The 20,326-nt window shown below is 44.4% G+C and overlaps 1 protein-coding gene across 1 annotated transcript in view; it reads left to right on the forward strand.

Moving 5' to 3' along the window:
- CPNE7 (copine 7) overlaps window positions 1–20,326 on the forward strand; it is a 110,539-nt gene that overhangs the window by 32,017 nt on the left and 58,196 nt on the right. Inside the window, exon 5 of the mRNA XM_030202750.1 lies at window positions 907–990. Coding sequence (XP_030058610.1) covers window positions 907–990 — 84 coding nt within the window. The remainder of the gene's footprint in view (window positions 1–906; window positions 991–20,326) is intronic.

Here is a 20,326-nt window from a genome sequence, read left to right on the forward strand (position 1 = left end):
TACAAAGTAGTAAATTTAAAACGAATCAGAGAGAGGTTTTCTTCACTCAACGTTTAATTAAACTCTGGAATTCGTTGCCAGAGAATGTGGTAAAGGCGGTTAGCTTGGCGGAGTTTAAAAAAGGTTTGGACGGCTTCCTAAAGGAAGAGTCCATAGACCATTATTAAATTGGACTTGGGGAAAATCCACTATTTCTGGGATAAGTAGCATGAAATGTTTTGTACTTTTGGGGATCTTGCCAGGTATTTGTGACATGGATTGGCCACTGTTGGAAACAGGATGCTGGGCTCGATGGACCTTTGGTCTTTCCCAGAATGGCAATGCTTATGTACTTATGTAACATTCTAAGGATATTGAAGGAACTAAAGGAGGGGCCAACTAAGTCCCTCACAACTCGAAAGGGAATCAAATTGTGTACTACAGATAGCATGAAACAGGAGAGGTTCCAAGGGAATGGAAAAGAGAAGACGTAGAGATGGGGCAGGAACAAGGAGGAAGCAACAACCTCCAGACCTACCGAAGAACAGAATAGTGTTGCACTTTGAACCCAGTGAGTCGCAGGATTGTAGGTAAAATGGGGCTGTAAAGTTCTTTTCTGAAGGGCACATGGTAAGTGGCAGAGGTTTCACTGGAACCTAGATCTCTGGGTTTCACCACGCCGATCCCCCCATCAGCCTAGAATGGATTTGGACTAGGGTTCAAGTCCAACTTGAGATCATGGTGCCTCCAAGACACACAATCTGTGGCTTTTCTGTGCAAGCGAGATTGTTCCTTAAATTCTTTCTATTACTGCAACCATTGTGCAGCTTTGGAGATGATGGAGGTCTGCTTTATGAATGGAGAATGAGTCAGGTTTTATATTTGAGGAGGTTCCAAGCTGGATCTGATTTCTCTTCCATCCAACAGGATCTCTTCAGCAAGTCCGACCCTTTTCTGGAGATATACCGGGTCAATGATGACGAGAGTGAGCAGCTGGTGTATCGGACAGAGGTCAGTGAGCTGAGGGCAGAATATGTCCGACACGACAGTACTAGAGAGAATACTGCACTGGGCTACAGTATCCTTGAGTGGAGGAGTAGCCTAGTGGTTAGTGTAAGAAGGGTTTTGATCCTCGTGAACTGGGTTTGATTCCCACTGCAGCTCCTTGGGACTCTGGGTAAGTCACTTAACCCTCAATTGCCCCAGGTGCAAAATAAGCACCTGTATATAATATGTAAACCACTTTCATTGTAACCACAGAAAGGTGGTATATCAAGTTCCATCCCAGGCTCAGAGAGACCACTGCATTGAGTTACTGTATCCTTATGTTCTGTTTGATCCCATAACTGGAGCAAATATTTTGCAAAGGATCCCTCATAGCAGTGGGGGGCCATTCTCTTCTTATCTGGGAGCACAGTGGGTATCAGATCCTATCTGAAGATGCAGGAATGAGGGGAGTTTGGGGCGGGTTGATTACCTCCTCTCCTTTATTGATATTGTAACAGCTGGGAAAGTGCCAAGGCACAATTTACCTCACACCCAGACAGGAAAATAGAGACAAACACTTTACCCAGATAGAGAGATGGACACAGTCAGGGCCGCCGAGAGGGGGGGGACAGGGGGGACAAAATTCCCGGGGCCCGGGCCTCCAAGGGGGCCCATTGCCGCAGTCCCACCTGCCACCGCCACTGGGCCCCTTCCACCCGAACCTCCACCAGCAGAAGTGCTGTCTTCTGTTCTGACTCCGGCGTGCGCAGCCCACACAGACGCGCTCCTCTCAGCTGATCTTCGCTGTACTCTGCAGGGCTTCTGTGCGTCTGACGTCCTGCACGTTAGACGCACAGAAGCCTTCAGAGTACAGCGAAGATCAGCTGAGAGGAGCGCGTCTGTGTGGGCCGCGCACGCCGGAATCAGAAGACAGCACTTCTGCTGGCGGGGGTTTGGGGGGGGAAGGGTGGTGGTGGAGGCGGGTGGGACTGTGGCGCCGGGCCCCCCTCAGGGGGCGGCGACGACGACAACCTGGGGGGGGGTGGCAGTGGGGGTGGGGCCCGGGGGCGGCCTTGTCCCGGGCCTGGCCCAGTCTCTCGGCGGCCCTGGACACAGTGAGAGAAAGACACATCAAATCAAGACAGATACAGATCTAGAGATACAAAGACAACACCACAGACAAACACAGACCTAGAGATACATGGCCTGCACCACAAACAGACAGACAGACAGACAGTGTCTCTTCTATTAGCCAGGAATCCTTTGCTTTTGTTTTCTCCAGACAGTCCCAGCTGTTCTTGTCTTGTTGGGTTTCCCTCTAGCCTGGTTGTTTTCTGTGTCTCCTTCACTGTCTGTATGGGTTGTTTGTTTGTCTCTCTCTGTCTCTATTTTCCCCTATTCCCCCATCAGTCCCCTACTAAGTTCTCTCTTTCCCTTCCGTCTCTTTCAGTTCTGACCAGGTTTTCTCTTTCTCTCTACTTTTTCCTTTTAATGCTGCATTCATCAGCCTCCATTTATCTGATGCTATCAGGCTGTGCTGCCGCTCTCTGTGAGCAATTTCCAAACTCCCTGGCTGTAATTCTTGAAGGATTTATCTTATTCTTCTTGGGATCAGCCTAGAGGAAGTGTAGCCTAGAGTTTGGAAACTGCTGGAAGGGAACTTGGTATATATGAGAGGAATGGTGGAGACAGTGGTAGGGAAGAGCTTTGGGGAGGAGTGGTGGGGACAGTGGTGGGGGGGGGGCAGTGGGGACAGTGGTGGGGGGCAGTGGGGACAGTAGTGGGAAAGGGAAGTGGGGACAGTGGTGGGCAAGAGCAGTGGGGACAGTGGTGGGGAGGGGCGGTGGGGACAGTAGTGGGAAAGAGAAGTGGGGGGACAGTGGTGGGCAAGAGCAGTGAGGACCGTAGTGGGTGAGAGCGATGGGGACAGTGGTGGGAGGGGCGGTGGGGACAGTAGTGGGAAAGGGAAGAGGGGACAGTGGTGGGCAAGAGAAGTGGGGACAGTGGTGGGGAGGGGCGGTGGGGACAGTAGTGGGAAAGAGAAGTGGGGGGGCAGTGGTGGGCAAGAGCAGTGGGGACAGTGGTGGGGAGGGGCAGTGGGGACAGTAGTGGGAAAGAGAAGAGGGGACAGTGGTGGGCAAGAGCAGTGGGGACCGTAGTGGGTGAGAGCGATGGGGACAGTGGTGGGTCAGTGGTGGACAGGTTGAGTGTAATGGAAAGTGCATTGTGAGCAGCTGCTGGAGGACCTCTATGGCACATACATTAGAGGGAACAGTTTTCGGGGCATCTTCTTGACTAGCCACCCTCCCTGCGGCACGGGGGTTGCTGGGATAGTACTTGTGCCCCTGCACCGGTCTTACTGTCTCCTTGTATCCTCTGTTAGCTGACTGCAAGGGGTGAATGCTTACAGCCCCTCCAGCTATGACATGCCACAAACTACATTGTGCAGCTTGTAGAACCCTGCTGCTACCTAACCTTGCCCACCAACAGATGGCAACTACTTATGAAGACCAGAAATGAAAAGTACGAGTAACAGTCAGAGTCCATTTCTCTATTGCAACCATTCTAGTTGGTCTTTGCTGGCGTCACAAGCAAAGGCTGGCACTTCCTGGTCCACATGTCACAAGATCAGCAGCTCACAAGTTTTGAAAATGCTCATGGTGCCAGTGAAGAGCAATCAGCAGCCAAGGGGCGGGTTCTACCACCAGCTGAAGAAGGGCTGATGGATGGGGGGCAAGGGGAGGTGGGGGATGAAGGCAGGGAAGGGGGAAAGAGACAGACGCTGTCTGATACTTGTACCACTGTCCACAATCTAATTCACAGTACGCCACATGCATGATGCTTCAGGTGCTTTATATTGTGCTAACTCCATCTTGGGATGTAATCCCTGGGGCACTTTATAGTATGGAAAGCCACAGAGGACATATCTCCAGTCCAGGGCTTTTCACAGCTGACAAACCAAACCAAGATGCCCTAGCTACAGTAAGTCTAACACACTGTGGAAGGCAGAATTTGTATCTAGCTTCTATTGCACCCCACTAGCACCCCATATGTCTCTCCAGTCTCTGAGGAATCCTTTTCCCCTTCTCTCCAATCAAGGACTGAATCATGTATTATAAAAGCAGAATGTTTTTAGTGATGAGAAGACATGTGTTATGGTTAGGATTTCAATTCCTAGGTGCTTATAAATTGTAAATTTGGGTGTTTATTTTCCATTCTGTGTGAGCACAAAAATATCAATGTTTATCGGCGTTGTCCAAAACAGGTATTATTGCTGGCTACCTTTTTGGTGGACTCAAGCATGTACCTTTGTGTCACTTAGTGCAGGAAAGGCACAATACCTGACTGGAGAATACAAGACAAGCCGGGGAGGAGGAGGGAATACTAGGGGAAGTGGGGATTTTCTGATGTTTATCCCATGATTTTGTATTGGGGTGTTCTACTGGTTTTCATCGGTTAAAAATTAATCCAGAGGCCGTAATTCTACTAGTTGATAAAGAATTATAATATTATTGGTCATTCATTCGCACTGTATGGTTAATGGTAAGCAATATCGAGAATAAATATTTGCTCCTTTATTGGGATCATTTAGTTCAGATGCTCTTAATACAGTCTGATCTTATCTAACTCATGGTGTTAAGTGATGGAAATGGGTAGGGAATGTATTTATTTATCTAAAAAAAATTTGTAGCTCACACTATCTACAATCCTAGTTGGGTAACAATAAAAATATACATTTAAAACAATTAAAAGAAAACAAAAGAAAATTCACATAAAACAAAAACAAATGTAAAACAATTAAAAAACAATTTCCTGGGATAACCAGCGTAAAATCTGCTTTACTGTTTTGAGATCTTGTCAGGTACTTGTGACCTGGATTGGCCACTGTTAGAACCAGGGTTCTGGGCTTGATACACCTTTGGTCTGACCCAGTATGACAATGCTTATGTAGTTATGTAAAACATAAAATCCACAATCAAAATATGAACTGCAAGCATAACATGCCTTGATGTTCAATCAACTACCAGATCAATCCCAACACCTGTGACAAAACTTAATTTACCTCATATCAGAGCTTAATTTACCTCGTATCAAAACTCAATTGTCCCATTGAAAATGTATAAAAAATATAGAAAATAGAACTTGGCAAAAAACCACAGTATGGACCATTGGTGGTGACTTTTTCCACATAGACTAACAACCCATGATTCACCACTGTGGCTATTTATATACTATAAATAATTTTTTAATTTATATTTTGAACTAAACCTTTTAACATTCAAATTTCTATATACTGAATTGTCAAATGTTTGTCAACTTGTATCAAGTTTCTGAATTTATGTTGAAATTGAGTTAAGCATATTTAGGGGATGTTTTACTAAGCTGGGTAAGTGTCTACATGTGCCCAACACATGCTAAAATGGAGTTACAGCCCGACTACCATATGGCTCTTGTGGTAATTTCATTTTTGGCATGCGTCCAACACCCGCGTCTGAAAAATATTTTTTATCTTCGGTTGCGTGTCACGAACATATGCCAAGTGGCATTTGATTTGTGTAGGTCATTGCCACCTGGATTTTTTACCACTAGGTCAGTGCATAAGTACATAAGTATTGCCATACTGGGAAAGACCAAAGGTCCATCAACTTTGCTAAGCTAACCGCCTTTACCACATTCTCTGGCGACGAATTCCAGAGTTTAATTACACATTGAGTGAAGAAAACTTTACTCCGATTCGTTTTATATTTACTACATTGTAGCTTCATCTCATGCCCCCTAGTCCTAGTGTTTTTGGAAAGCGTGAACAGACGCATCACATCTACCCGTTCAACTCCACTCATTATTTTATAGACCTCTATCATATCTCCCCTCAGCTGCCTTTTCCCCAAGCTGAAGAGCCCTAGCCGCTTTAGCCTTTCCTCATAGGGAAGTTGTCTCACCCCCTTTATCATTTTAGTCAGTGGCGGTAAGGTCTCAGACCCAAAATGGACGTGCGGCAATTTTGATTTTGCCGCACACCCATTTTCAGGAAAAAAAGACCTTTTTTACAGGCACGCTAAAAAAATGGATCGGTGCAGACCGAAAACCCACGCCTACACTACCACAAGCCATTTTTCAGTGCACCTTAGTAAAAGGACCCCTTAGCTTATTGTTTGCAGACCAAACGCTGACATGGGCCATGTTTCGATCACTGCATCAGGGAGTGGTCCTGCAAAAAAGGTAAATTTCAAACACAAAAAAATGGTGTATATCCTACCATACAGCATAATATTTGTGTCTCACGCCAGTACCTGCAAAAATAGTACATCAGCTTCAATTCCAGCTTCTTCAAAATGGCACCCCCTGGCAACCTGTCTAATCCCCTGGCTGGTCTTCAGTCACTTCCTTCCACAGTCCCTGTTTTGTATATTCCCTCAGGCACCTCCTAAATCACTTCATTCAGCTTCAGCATTAAGCCTGCACCTTCTCAACCCCACATTCTACCAGCCACCTTTCCTTATCAGGCTCCTGCTGCCCTCATCATTGCTGCCACCAGGATCCCCTCCCCTGCACCATCACTGACCCCCTTCCCCCAGATGATTCAGCGAAGGAGAGCAGGAGTGTAGCATCTCAGGGTGTGTTCTCCTCCTAGGCTACCTGGAGCCAGACTGTTTAAGTTTATCAATTTGATATACCGCCTCTTTCGACTTGAACTGTCCCTGTTGGACTCAAAATCTAAGTATATTGTACCTGTTTGAGCCAAAAGTATAAAAAATTCGAGTCTCAGGTCATGGGCAATCTAGTATTTATTTTATTTTATTTTTTTACAAAGTCTTCTTGCCCAACTCTCAAAATAAATATACAAAATAAAATCATAAAAATAAAGAAAAAAACATATATAAAATGAGATAAAATAAAAATGTACAAAATATGTCCCATCTTGCTGATTTAGACCGCTCATATTTAATGCTTCTGTGTATTAAAACAAAAATCAGTACATTTAGGGGCTTTTTTACTAAGCTGCGGTAAAAAGGGCCCTACGCTAGCGGTGGGGGCCATTTTTACCACATGCTGAGGCCCTTTTTACTGTAACGGGTAAAAAGGCTAAAACAAGACGTGGCCATGTGGTAAGATTTCTCTTACCACATGGCCATGCGGGGTGGGGGGGTGGGAGGAGAATCACTTACTGCCACCCATTAAGGTAGTGGTAAGGACTCCCACGCAGGGCCGCTGAGAGGGGGGGCAGGGGGGATGAACTTCCACAGGCCTCCAAGGGGGGCCCAGCGCTGGGGTCAGGCTGTCGGCGCTGCAGTCCCCGGTCTCACCTGCCTGCCTCCACGGCTCCGGGCCCCCTGCATTCGAAGCGGCAGTCGCAGATCTCCTCTCTTCTGGCCTTCCCTCCCTGTGTCCCGCCCTCATAGAAACAGGAAGTTACATCAGACAAGGGCGGGACACAGGGAGGGAAGGCCAGAAGAGAGGAGAGGAGATCTGCGACTGCCGCTTCAAATGCAGGGGGCCCGGAGCCGTGGAGGCAGGCAGGTGAGACCGGGGACTGCAGCAGCGGGGGGAGCGACAGAGGGCGGCAACGGTGGGGGGAGCGACGACGGGCGGCAGCAGCGAGGGGGCAGAGGCGGGGTGCCCTTGCCCCGGCCTAGTCTCTCGGCGGCCCTGCTCCCACGCTAACCTGTTGGTAACCGGGTAGCATGTGGCACTGCCCGATTACTGCCAGGTAACTCCTGCAGAAATATTTTTTGAATTTTTACACTAGATCCAGAAATGCCGCTCACTGGGGGGTGGAATTGCTGTCCGGCACCTGTGGCTGGGCCAGTGGTAGCTCCAGATTGGCGAGCGATAAGCTTACCATCGCTTACTAAAAAGGCCCATTAGTGACCAACACAGGTAAACTTCACAGCAATAGTCAGAAGAAGCTCGCTTAAAGCCATAAGTTTTCAACTGCTTTGTAAAACGAGACACAGATGGCATTCAAGCACACGGGTAATGGTAAAGTTTTCCACAACCATAAACAACGATGACTGATGTTCTTCCAACCTTATCTGTCCGTCCTGTTGATATTAATTCTCAACTCTCTGCAGAGGACTTGACATTGGTTTTTTTAAAGATAAGGTGGAAAAACTCCAGAAAGAGAGATCTACCTTGAGCTGCAAAGTCTGTCCTCCTCTTTGTGATGAAAGGAATGATAGTGCAGGAATTAGAGCTGATAGAACTTGGATTTACCTTTTCCCAAGTTTCAGCTCAAACAGTACAGTCCGTTATACGTAAATGATCTTCTGCTTATTGTAGACTAGATCAACGACCATCTTATTTATTTATTTATTTATTGCACTTGTATCCCACATTTTCCCACCTATTTGCAGGCTCAATGTGGCTTACAAAGACCTGTTATGGCATCGCCATACCAGGTTGAATAATACGATTGGTGTTATAAAGAAGTTAATGAAGACAAGAGGATTTGTTCAAGCAGTTGTACAAAGATACGTTCTGAATAAAGTTGGCTAGGTGTTGTGTTATAGTTAGTTAAGGGTTCTCGTGGTAGGCTTTGTTAAAGAGGTAAGTCTTCAGGGATTTGCGGAACTTGGTTAATTTGTTGATCATTCTCAGGTGAGTTGGAAGTGAGTTCCATAGCTGCGTACTCATATAAGAAAAACTGGTCGTGTGTGTTAGTTTGTATTTTAGTCCTTTACAGCTGGGGAAGTGTAGGTTAAGAAAGGTGCGGGAAGATCTCTTAGCATTTCTGGGTGGTAGGTCCACGAGGTCTAGCATGTAGGTCGGGGCATCTCCGTAGATGATTTTATGAACAATCGTGCAGATCTTGAATGTGATACGTTCTTTAAGTGGGAGCCAGTGTAATTTCTTTCTTAGGGGTTTTGCACTTTCATATTTTGTTTTCCCAAATATGAGTCTGGCTGCGGTATTTTGGGCTGTTTGAAGTTTTTTGATGGTCTGTTCTTTACAGCTGGCATAAAGTGCATTGCAATAGTCCAGGTGACTTAGTACCATTGATTGTACCAGGTTTCGAAAGGTGGCCCTTGGGAAGAAAGGTTTTACTCTTTTGAGTTTCCACATAGAATGGAACATTTTCTTAGTTGTGTTCTTCACGTGATCTTCAAGGTTGAGGTTTCGATCAATGGTGACTCCCAGAATTTTCAAGTTGTTTGAAACGGGTAGGGAAAAGTTTGGAGTAGTTATGGTGGTGAATTTGTTTGTATTGTGTTGTGAGGTTATTATAAGGCATTGTGTTTTTTCTGCTTTGAGAGAGACATTCCATGGGATCTACTAATCTGGCTTACAAACTTAGTGAATCGTATGTTGAATCTGGGTGTCTTTCCTATACTTGTAGGAGATTTTGGGGCTCATTTTCAAAAGAGAGAAACATCCCCAAAATGGCGTAAAGTGGTGGTTGAACATTTTTCTATTAGAGCAGCAAACAGGTTCCTGGAGTAGCCTAGTGGTCGGTGCAGTGGGCTGTAGAGAAGGGGACCCAGGCCCATAGCCCACTCTAACTGGTACACTTGTGGTGGAATGTGTGAGCCCTCCAAAAAACACTAAATATCTACTGGACCTACATATAGGTGATATCTGCAAGATTGAGAGCTATTGTAGTTGTGTTCTGTGAGGTACAGTAGTACTTCTCCTGGAGGGCTCACCATACAATATAAGGGGGTGCCTGGGACCTTTTATGTGACGTCCACTGCAACACCCCCTAGGGTGCCAGTCTGCTAAGAATGCTAGCCCCTCCTTCGTCCCAATGTGTGCGTTTTTCCCTTGGTCCTTTTTTAAAATAGTCCTCAAAGATAGATGCACTGAAGGCAAAAACATGTAGCTAGCATTCCCTATTAAGCCTAAATTATTAGAAACCTTGGTAGCTCAGCAATTCTCAAATTATTCAGAAAAATTTAATTATTTACACTCATCCCAACATAGGTTTAGGTCTCATTTCAGTATTGAGCTCCTTTTAATAGCTATTATCTCTGAAGTGAAAAATGCATTGAGCCTAAGAAACAAATGGTACAATTAACCCCGATGCTGCACACCTTCCCTGGGTTGCAAGTAGCAAATCATGTTAGCACTCTTTCACTTCCGGTGGGCAGAGCTCCTGGCGAATACCGTACGGACCGAACTTGGTCAAACTTTGCTCTCCTTACCGCCGAAACAGTTACCAAGGCGATAAAAAGGTTCTCAAACACTCATTGTCAATTGGATACCTGCCCCAGCTACCTAATTAAATCCGCCCCCCACCGCTTCATAGAAGACCTCACGTCCCACTTAAACTACTTGTTTCAACAAGGTCTCTTCCCCAAGGAAAATGGCAACATCCTACTCATCCCAATACCAAAAGACACCAAGAAAAAAACCCCAGACAAAATCACTAACTAACGCCCAGTAGCATCTAACCCACTGGTAGTCAAATTGATGGAAAGCATAGTAACAAAACAACTTAGTGATTATATAAACAAATTCACAATACTACATGAATCATAAGCAAGATTTCGCCCCCTACATAGCACTGAAACAGTACTAATCACTCTCTTAGCCAAATTCAAGCAGGAAATAGCAATAGGTAAGAGCATACTTCTCCAATTTGACATGTCCAGTGCGTTTGACATGGTAAACCATAAAATACTACTAAGACTCCTAGATTACTTCGGGATTGGCGGAAACCTACTCAAATGGATCAAGGGCTTCCTAACCACCAGATCATATCAAGTGAAATCAAGTTCAAACATATCATCACTGTGGAAAGCAGACTGTGGAGTACCTCAAGGATCACCATTATCACCAACCCTTTTCAACCTAATGATGACCCCACTAGCCAAGTTCTTATCCAACCAAGGCCTTAACCCTTTCATCTATGCAGACGATGTCACAATATACATCCCTTACAAACACAATCTAGCAGAAATCACCAACAAAATCAAGCTCAGCTTGAACATTATGGACTCATGGGCAAATGCATTCCAACTAAAACTCAACACAGAAAAAACACTCTGTCTCATCATCTCATCCCAATATAATACATACAAACCCACAAACATAAACATCCCAGGCGGTACCCTTCCAATCACAGACAGTCTGAAAATTCTCGGCATTACAATTGACCGTAACCTCTCAATGGAGAACCAAGCGAAATCTACAACAAAGAAAATGTTCCACTCAATGTGGAAACTCAAACGCCTGAAACCATTCTTCCCGAGGGAAACATTTTGTAACCTGATACAATCAATGGTACTAAGCCACGTAGACTACTGCAATGGAATTTATGTGGGATTAAAGAACAAATCATAAAGAAACTACAGACTGCTCAAAACACGGCAGCCAGACTTATATTTGGCAAAACGCAATTTGAAAGTGCCAAGCCCCTCCGAGAAAAACTGTACTGCCTCCCCATCAAAGAACGTATTGCTTTCAAAATCTGCACCCTAGTTCACAAAATCATCTACGGTCAAGTCCTGGGATATATGATAGACCTCATAGACCTACCAATCAGAAACACAACAAGATCAACACGAACATACTTAAATTTCCACTACCAAAGCAACAAAGGACTTAAATACAAATCAACTTATGGCTTCTCCTACATAAGCACACAACTATGGAACGCACTACCAACAGCTGTGAAAACAACGTACGACCACCTAAACTTCCGGAAATCACTAAAAACTAATCTGTTCAAAAAGGCATACCCTACCGAGCCAACTTAAATGCCCGAACTCTGCACCACAATGAGATCAAATCTTGTAATGGACACAAACTCACTCTTCCTCTCTACGATTCCATAACGCGTCTTTCACACTAGAACCTTACTCTTCCATAACACCACTTTGTATTTGTTCTTACCGGAATTGGCGAATGCCTTTACGGTACTATGTAAGCCACATTGAGCCTGCAAATAGGTGGGAAAAAGTGGGATACAAATGTAACAAACAAACAAACAAATAATAAATAAATAAATAAATAAATAAATACTGTGTTTATAAAAATGGCATTCAGTTCTGTAGTTGAATTCCTTCTAGTGAAGTCCCTCAGGGCTCCCCTATGTCTCCCGTGTTGTTCAATTTATATGTGAATACCTTGGGAAGGTCTTTTACGGTGTTGGGTTGTCAATCTTTCTTGTATGCAGATGATATTTTTATATTGGCTCCAGTATTAACGGATTTTGCTAAATCTATTGCTTTAATAATGATTGCATGAACACTGTTCAGTAATAGGCTATAAGAAATCACTTAAATACTGAAAAAAAAATCTAAAATATTGTGGTTTAGTAATTGTTTGGAGTCAGTGCCTTTTAGAGCTGTCTTTTAGTTGTGGTATGATGCTTCCAGTGAAAAACATATATAGTATTAGGGGGTTTCATTACATATGACTCTTTCAATGGAACCACAAGTGAAAAAAAAAAGATTCAGGACCGTTATTTTCAGGCCGAGACAACTTTGTTGTATTAGGGCTTACTTTTCTGAGTACCATTTTAGGTTATTGGTACAATTAATGATTTTACCACATGTTGGGGACATTTTGTAAGTCTCAGCAATAGATTGCAGCTGTAATAAAATACCACATCTAAGTTCGTCTTCGTAGCCCATAGGTATGATGAAGCAACCCCTTTGTTGATGAAATTATATTTGTTGCCAGTTGAAGTTAGGGTTATGCTTAAGGTAGTGTACTGTTGTAGACAAATTTAATATACATCACAATATACCCTGCCTTCATGAATATGGGGGTAGTATATTCCCCGCCTGGTATCGGTAGATACCACTATTTATTGGAGGTGATTTTTTAATGAAGTCTCAAATTGGCCTCTGCCAGCATTGCTTGTGTTCTCTTTAGCAAGTTAGTGGGAATGGGAATGGATATACTTGTAACTCTGCTCTTTCTTTCAGATTGAGGAATGCTTATAATTACTCTGTATGCATATGTCCACTAAAATCTTTGTCAGTAGAAATCAATAGAGTGACCAGGATGTTTCACTCCCCATGAAATATTTACCGTAGCGTCCAGGATTTTTCACTGTACTGTGCTAAGCAAAGTATAGTATAGTGTAGCTAAACAGCTAGTTTAAACCATCCCCAAGTAGAAGCTTTACCAGTAGACTCTCAATTCATAAGCAAATCTTCTTTATTGCAGTACTCAGAATAAACAAAGAAAATCCAACTTACAGTTCAGTTGCTCAGAAGAGAATTGTTGCCTTCTGCACATAGAATCTGTATCTAACCACCCCAGAGGTAGGGAGATGGCCAGAACCTCAGCCCAGCTGAGAAGAAAAGCTGAGAGGAAAAGAGGAAAAGTAACACTCAAAGGAGAATAAGGGGGAGAAACTCAAGGAAAATAAATGGGGAATGGCTTGGGGAAATGGTGAAAAATCTTGATGGAATTTCAGTAGATTAAGGAGGGGTCAGTCCCCCTAGAGCAATTGCTGATCACCAAGGCATGTAAGGTAAGCTGGGCTCTGTCACATAGCCCACAGGGGCAGAGAGGGAGGACTGGCCTTAGCTCAGAGCTAACAGCCAATAGGGGAAGCTCACAAGGAGTCAATCACAGGATACTGCAAACTATAGGAAAAGCAGTCCTTATACACAATACTATTTATTCCATAGACACTGCAATTGAATACAGATCATATTAAATATACATCACAATATACCCTGCCTCCATGAATATGGGGCAGAACAAGTAGCCTGTATAATTTTCAGTTCATTGTGGGATTTATCTTCAGAATATTTTTTGAGTTCTTTAACAACTCTTGACTCAAACGAATTGAGTAGATGTTGGAATCCATTATTTGCTTGCGTTTCTTCCAATCGGAGGACTTAGATTTAAATGAATTTTTGATTCTTCTTTTATTTTTATGGCACCAAAACTTTAGGACGGTCTCACATTGAAAATCAGACAGGTTCTAGCGACCGTGAAATGTCATTGGGTCTTGGAAAACGTATTTCTTTGCTGCGCATCCCGACAATGAATATTAGACTCTTGATTCTATTTTTGTTTTTTAAAAATGTTTAAGTGGAGGTGCAAGTTTCTTTTTGTAAAGTACATCACTTAGAACCAGCTTAGGGAATGGGCGACTAATAAAAGCAGTGAGTAGAATAAAATAGAAGTTTACCAGCAGAACATTATCAATAGAAATCAAACAAAATAAAACATGGAAAAGAAAATAAGATGATACCTTTTTTATTGGACATAACTTAATACATTTCTTGATTAGCTTTCGAAGGTTGCCCTTCTTCCTCAGATCGGAAATAAGCAAATGTGCTAGCTGTCGGAAATAAGCAAATGCCGAAGAAGGGCAACCTTCGAAAGCTAATCAAGAAATGTATTAAGTTATGTCCAATAAAAAAGGTATCATCTTATTTTCTTTTCCATGTTTTATTTTGTTTGATTTCTATTGATAACCTTAAGAGTGGACTAACAATTTTATTGCATACCTCTGACCCACCCTGTCAGACTGTCATAGTAATGCTTGAATGTTTTCACTTATATACACTGTCAGCTAGCACATTTGCTTATTTCCGATCTGAAGAAGAAGGGCAACCTTCGAAAGCTAATCAAGAAATGTATTAAGTTATGTCCAATAAAAAAGGTATCATCTTATTTTCTTTTCCATGTTTTATTTTGTTTGATTTCTATTGATAACCTTAAGAGTGGACTAACACGGCTACCACACTCCTCTACCAGCAGAACATAAAACCCTGGTGAGGTGGTAGATTCTGAGAGTTTACAATGTGTAAAGATACTTCATTATTAAGAGCCTGATGGACTAAAGTCAAAACTTTAAACCTGGAAGCCAGTGCAACTGAGCTGGAAAAGGTGTTATAGCATCAAAGTGAGAAACTTGACAGATTAAGGGGGGCCCTTTTACAAGGCCGCAGGAGGGCTACCGCGCAGGTAGTATGCGCCAAATCGGCACTACCACTGGGGTAGCGTGTGCGCCCAGTGGTAATTCCGAGTTTGGCGCGTGCTGAGTCCCGCGGTAGAAATTAGTTTTTTATTTTCTACCATGAGGGCGTTCCGGCGGTAGCACAGCCATGTTGGCACACATTGCATGGTTACCGCGCAGGGAGCGTGTGAACCCTTACCGCTCGGTCAATGGCTGGCGTTAAGAGCTCAGGCCGTAAATAGGCGCACACTAGTTTTAATTTTGGCGCATGCCTAGTTCTCGGCCCATTAAAAACTAGTCTTTTTCCCAGCCATGGTAAGAAGTGGCCCAGCGCGCACCAAAAAGATGCGCCCACCCTACTGCAGGCCACTTTTTACCACGTGTTTATTATGAACCGTTCTCTACACTTTGGTTCAGGGCAGTGGCGTAGATGGACGGCCCCGTAAAGCGGCATCCCAACCATATTACTGAAATAAGATAGCCGGCTATCTTTCGTTTCGATAATATGGTCAGAGCCGGCCAAATGTCAGCATTTGGGCCGGCTTTAGAGATGGTCGGCATCGGTTTCCGGCGATAATGGAATCTAATGCCGGTGATCTCAAACCCGGCCAAATCCAAGGCATTTGGTCGTGGGAGGAGCCAGCATTTGTAGTGCACTGGTCCCCCTCACATGACAGGACACCAACTGGGCACCCTAGGGGGCATTTCTAAAAATTAAAAAAATATATACAAATAGCTCCCAGGTGCATAGCTCCCTTACCTTGGGTGCTGAGCCCCCAAAACACACCCAAAACCCACTACCCACAACTATACAACACTACCATAGCCCTAAGGGGTGAAGGGGGGCACCTACATGTGGGTACAGTGGGTTTTGGGGGGGGAGTTGGAGGGCTCCCATTTACCACCACAAGTGTAACAGGTAGGGGGGGGGATGGGCCTGGGTCCACCTGCCTGAAGTGCACTGCACCCATAAAAAACTGCTCCAGGGACCTGCATACTGCTGTCAGGGAGCTGGGTATGACATTTCAGGCTGGCATAGAGGCTGGAAAAAAAGTTTTTTTTAACTGTTTGTTTTGGGTGGGAGGGGGTTGGTGACCACTGGGGGAGTAAGGGGAGGTGATCCCCAATTCCCTCCAGTGGTCATCTGGTCAATTGGGGCACTTTTTTGAAGCTTGGCCCTAAAAATAAATGGACCAAGTGAAGCCGGCCAAATGCTCGTTCGAGCTGGCCTTCTTTTTTCCATTATCAGCCGAAGCTGGCCATATGTTAACCATGCCCCAGTCCCGCCCCCGTCCCGCCGTCGCTATCCTGCCAACACGCCCCCTTAAAGTTTGGCCAGCTCTGCGACGGAAAGCAGTTGGAGCCAGCCAAAATCGGCTTTCATTATACCGATTTGGCCGGGTTTAGGAGTTGGCCAGCCATCTCCCGATTTGTGTCGGAAGATGGCCGGCGATCTCCTTCGAAAATAAGCAGGATAGGCACCTTATTCGAAAAAGACCCTCCATAAAGTAATTTTCAATTGAAGGCACGTGGACAAAGGGAGTGTCTACAGCAATCCTTCATTCATGGTTGGAATCAATACATCATCCTTAAAAAATGTCCAAGGAGCATTAATTGATCCTAAGCCTGACAGAAACAAAACTTGAATTTTAGCAACATTAAGGCTAAATCTATTTGCAGTCATCCAAGACCTTATAAATCTTTAACAAAGTGTTAAAAAATCAATAACTTGCATGGATTGAATTTTCAATAGAAAGAAACCCTGCAAGTTGTCTGTATATTAATGATAGTTAACATCTAAATATTCTAAAAGCTTACAAACAATCCTGAAAGGGCTGAACCTTGAGGAACTTCAGAAGACACATTCAGCCAAGAAGAGACATTATTCCCCAAATGTACTTAAAACTGACGATCTGATAAAAATGCTTATTTGGCTAATCCTTTGGCTAATGAGCAAAGGATGATTTATTGCATCAAAAGTGACAGATGTATTTAAGGTAACCATCATAAAGTTAGTACCTTGGTCAAACCCATTATGTATTGAGTGTAGCATAGAAATTGAGCGAGTCTTGGTGCTATGCTTATGCAAAAAGCAAATTGACATAAGTCAAGAATGCCAGTAGCATCAATCAACTCTTCTATCTGCAATAGGATTCAATCACTTTAGTTAAAAAAGGGTAATAGCTATCAATAAGAGAGGAATGAAGCTTAGAATTCTTCAACAGAGGCCAAAAATGGATCGCTTCAAAGATGCAGGAAAAATACCCTCACGAAAAGACTGATTAGCAATGACAGCTATCAATTCAGCAACCTGTTCAGTAATAGCTCTTACATCCCCAGAGGAGTAAGCTTCCAAGGGATAATGAATGAATCACATCAATTATTAGGAGGGAGAGAGAGAAGACTGTGGTTGGAGTGGGGATGGCGGGGCGGGGGAGGGGAGGAGGTGTGTTGCCTTCATTGTCATCACCACGACTACTACTGAAACTTTGGCCTGGTTCCTGGTCGCCCCAGTGATTCTTCAGGAACCAGTCCAATTCTGAGACAAGCACTGAATTTTATCAGAGCTGAGTGACCGTGGTAGACCACAGTGGTCGCCAGATTTTTAACTATTTATTCTTGCACCTCAAGCTTCAGTTAGTAACTCGTGTGTTTATTGCTTGTGGTTTTTCATTTATGCTTTACGATTCAATGGTCCAATATAACTTCACACTGTGCCTGTGCTTAAGACCCCTGTTTTTAGTTGGCCATCTCAACTCAACATTTCCCACCATCTAAACCATTTTGCCATCAAGCTGTTCAAGTTCTCTATTTCATCTTTCTCTGGTCTACACTTGGTTTTTGAAAAAACAAAACAACTGCAACAGATTTTGTGATACAATAATCTGTATCTTAATTTGACACCCAAATTTACCATTTTATGCTGCTTGACGTGGTATGAACATCACCTGCATTTCTGCGGGCCTTCTGAGCATGTGCCTGTATTACATCAAGTTGTTGCGTCTTTGTACCCCTCCACCACCTGCCCTGAGGACACACAATTCACCATAAATACAGAGTGTGTGTGTGAAGTGTAGGAGGCACAAAGGTGTTCAATAATGTATCCACTTTCTCACGACTACCGCCGTGATCCGCACCTGCCTCACCCTTTCCCTGTAATGGTTAGTCTTCGTGGCGCTCCTCGGCAGCACTTTTGGTCCAGACTGGCGCTGGCGTTTGGGTGTGTGCCTGGAAACCCTGCTCAGCCACCGGACCGGGATGCAGAAGGGACGCTCTAGACTCCACTTCAGAGAGTTGGGGAGTATTTCTGGGGGCTCCTGGCTCTCAGTCTCTGCCTTCGCAACAGGTCCCTTTGAAGTCTTGCCTTGCCTGACTTCAGTTTTGCCTGTTTGACTCCAGCCTCATCCTCTTGCCTATTATCCTGCTGTGCCTGTCTTCAGTCCAGCCTTGTCCGTGTCCCTTCTTCAGCTCCAGGCCCTGCCTCGTCTCCAGCCAGTCGATTCTGCCTTGCCTAGTGCTGTGCCTTGACCAAGTGACTCGCCTGCTGCTTGCCGGTTCCCGGCAGTGGTCCAAGGACTCACCTTCCCGGAGTTTGTAACACACTTTTACTTACTGGCCTAAATAGGCCCAAAGGAACGCCGCTTGGTAATGAGGCTGAAAGCATTTACGCTGTGAACTTCTCGCATCCATTTAGCTGCTCTAAAGAGAGCAGTTTTCAGACAGGCCAGTTGGTGGTGGGAAATCATTATCCTCCACTTTCTATAACAAGTCATCTAAAGTTAGGCACATGTAAATTATAGAATACTAACATGTACACTGTAATGCCTCCATAGTAATCCCTCTGGGGTGGTGGCAGGCTCTTTGGCGTCTCCCTTTCTGTTCAGCTATAACCAGGGTTCTCAGCAATCCAGCTCCTCCCTCCAGCAGTCCACAACAGAGTTTTTCAAGGCAACACAGTTTTTAGTTCCAGACTGTTTATTCCCCCTCCCTTCCCCAAACTCAGTTCAAACGTATAATGTCCCACTCAATCCCAAAAGACGGAAAAAAGAATCATAGCACAAAACCTCTTCGTTTCAACCCCAATTCACCCCATCCCCAAAGTTCAAACCTCCTGGTTTTCAGTTTTAAAGTCTTTTGCTCTTAAGTGGTTGCAGGATGACAGTACACCACCCACTACACAGCTACTTGACTCCTGTGACCACCCACCGCCTTCAAACCCTGCAACCTTGCACCAAAGTGTACTTACAGACAGTCCATATCCATCTGCTCCTCCAAACCTGGTAATCCTGAGCTCTCCCCTTCACCAATCTCTACCCACTCCATTAACTCTGTCTGTCTCACAGCTTGTCGGTTAGAGCTCTCTCTCCCCTCCCAGGTGGAAGGTATCTTGTACTGATTCCTGACCCAGGGAAATTGAGTTTTTTCATCACTGCTCCCCATCTTGGCCATGGATCGCCATAGCAGCTGCTCCTTCCAGTCTTTCCCTCCATTCCCCCTATGTGAAGTCCCTGGCAGGTTTTTGAACACACCTTCCTGCTTCCTTCTCCCAATACCTTCTGGGACATGTAGTTTGGCCCCGCATTTTATCCCACCTTGCCTGGATTCGCCAGCCTCATCACAACACGTATGTCGGTCAACATTCATCCAGCAGCGGTCAGTGGTTTTGCAAATGCTGATCGTTATGGGCAGAATTAGGTCCCGATATTCAGTGAAGTGAGGGTGCCTCAGTGCCCAGGCATTCCAGCTACAATGGAGGATGGAACCAGCTGACCATCAACCAGAACTTTGCTGCCGGTCTTAGCTTGTCCAATGGGCTAATCTTGCCATCATTGTTTTCTGATGCTCCCTGCCAGGCAGTGTCTGGGCCCTGGTGGCTGACCAGATTTTGTCAGACTTCTGATGCTTATACAGTTCAGCTGGGACCAACATTTATTTATTTATTGCATTTGTATCCCACATTTTCCCACCTTTTTGCGGGCTCAGTGTGGCTTACAATAAGATATGAATAATAGAGTTACATTTGTTACAACTTGGTTATGGATTACATTGTACAGAGTTGTGCAAGACATTCGAATATAACAATGGGACATCAACATAGAAACATTGGAAGGAGACATATGAAACTAATGAGGGCATAAGTGCTGGGTTCACGTTCCCCCTGCAACAAGGTAAACCCCCCACTTTCCACTGATCACAACATAATGCTTAAATACTTTAAAATACCATAATGCAGCTGCCGGGTGTAGTGCACCTTACTTGAAGAATATTTTCTAATGCACCATATGCCTGGAATAGACTTCCTGAGCTGGTACGTCAAGCTCCATCTCTGGCTGTCTTCAAATCTAAGCTAAAAGCCCACTTTTTTGATGCTGCTTTTAACTCCTAACCCTTATTCACTTGTTCAGAACCCTTATTTCATTCTCACTTTAATATTACTACTACTACTACTACTTAACATTTCTAAAGCGCTACTAGGGTTACGCAGCG

The sequence above is a fragment of the Microcaecilia unicolor genome, chromosome 5 (assembly GCF_901765095.1).
Source record: "Microcaecilia unicolor chromosome 5, aMicUni1.1, whole genome shotgun sequence".
Classification (NCBI taxonomy): Eukaryota; Metazoa; Chordata; class Amphibia; order Gymnophiona; family Siphonopidae; genus Microcaecilia; species Microcaecilia unicolor.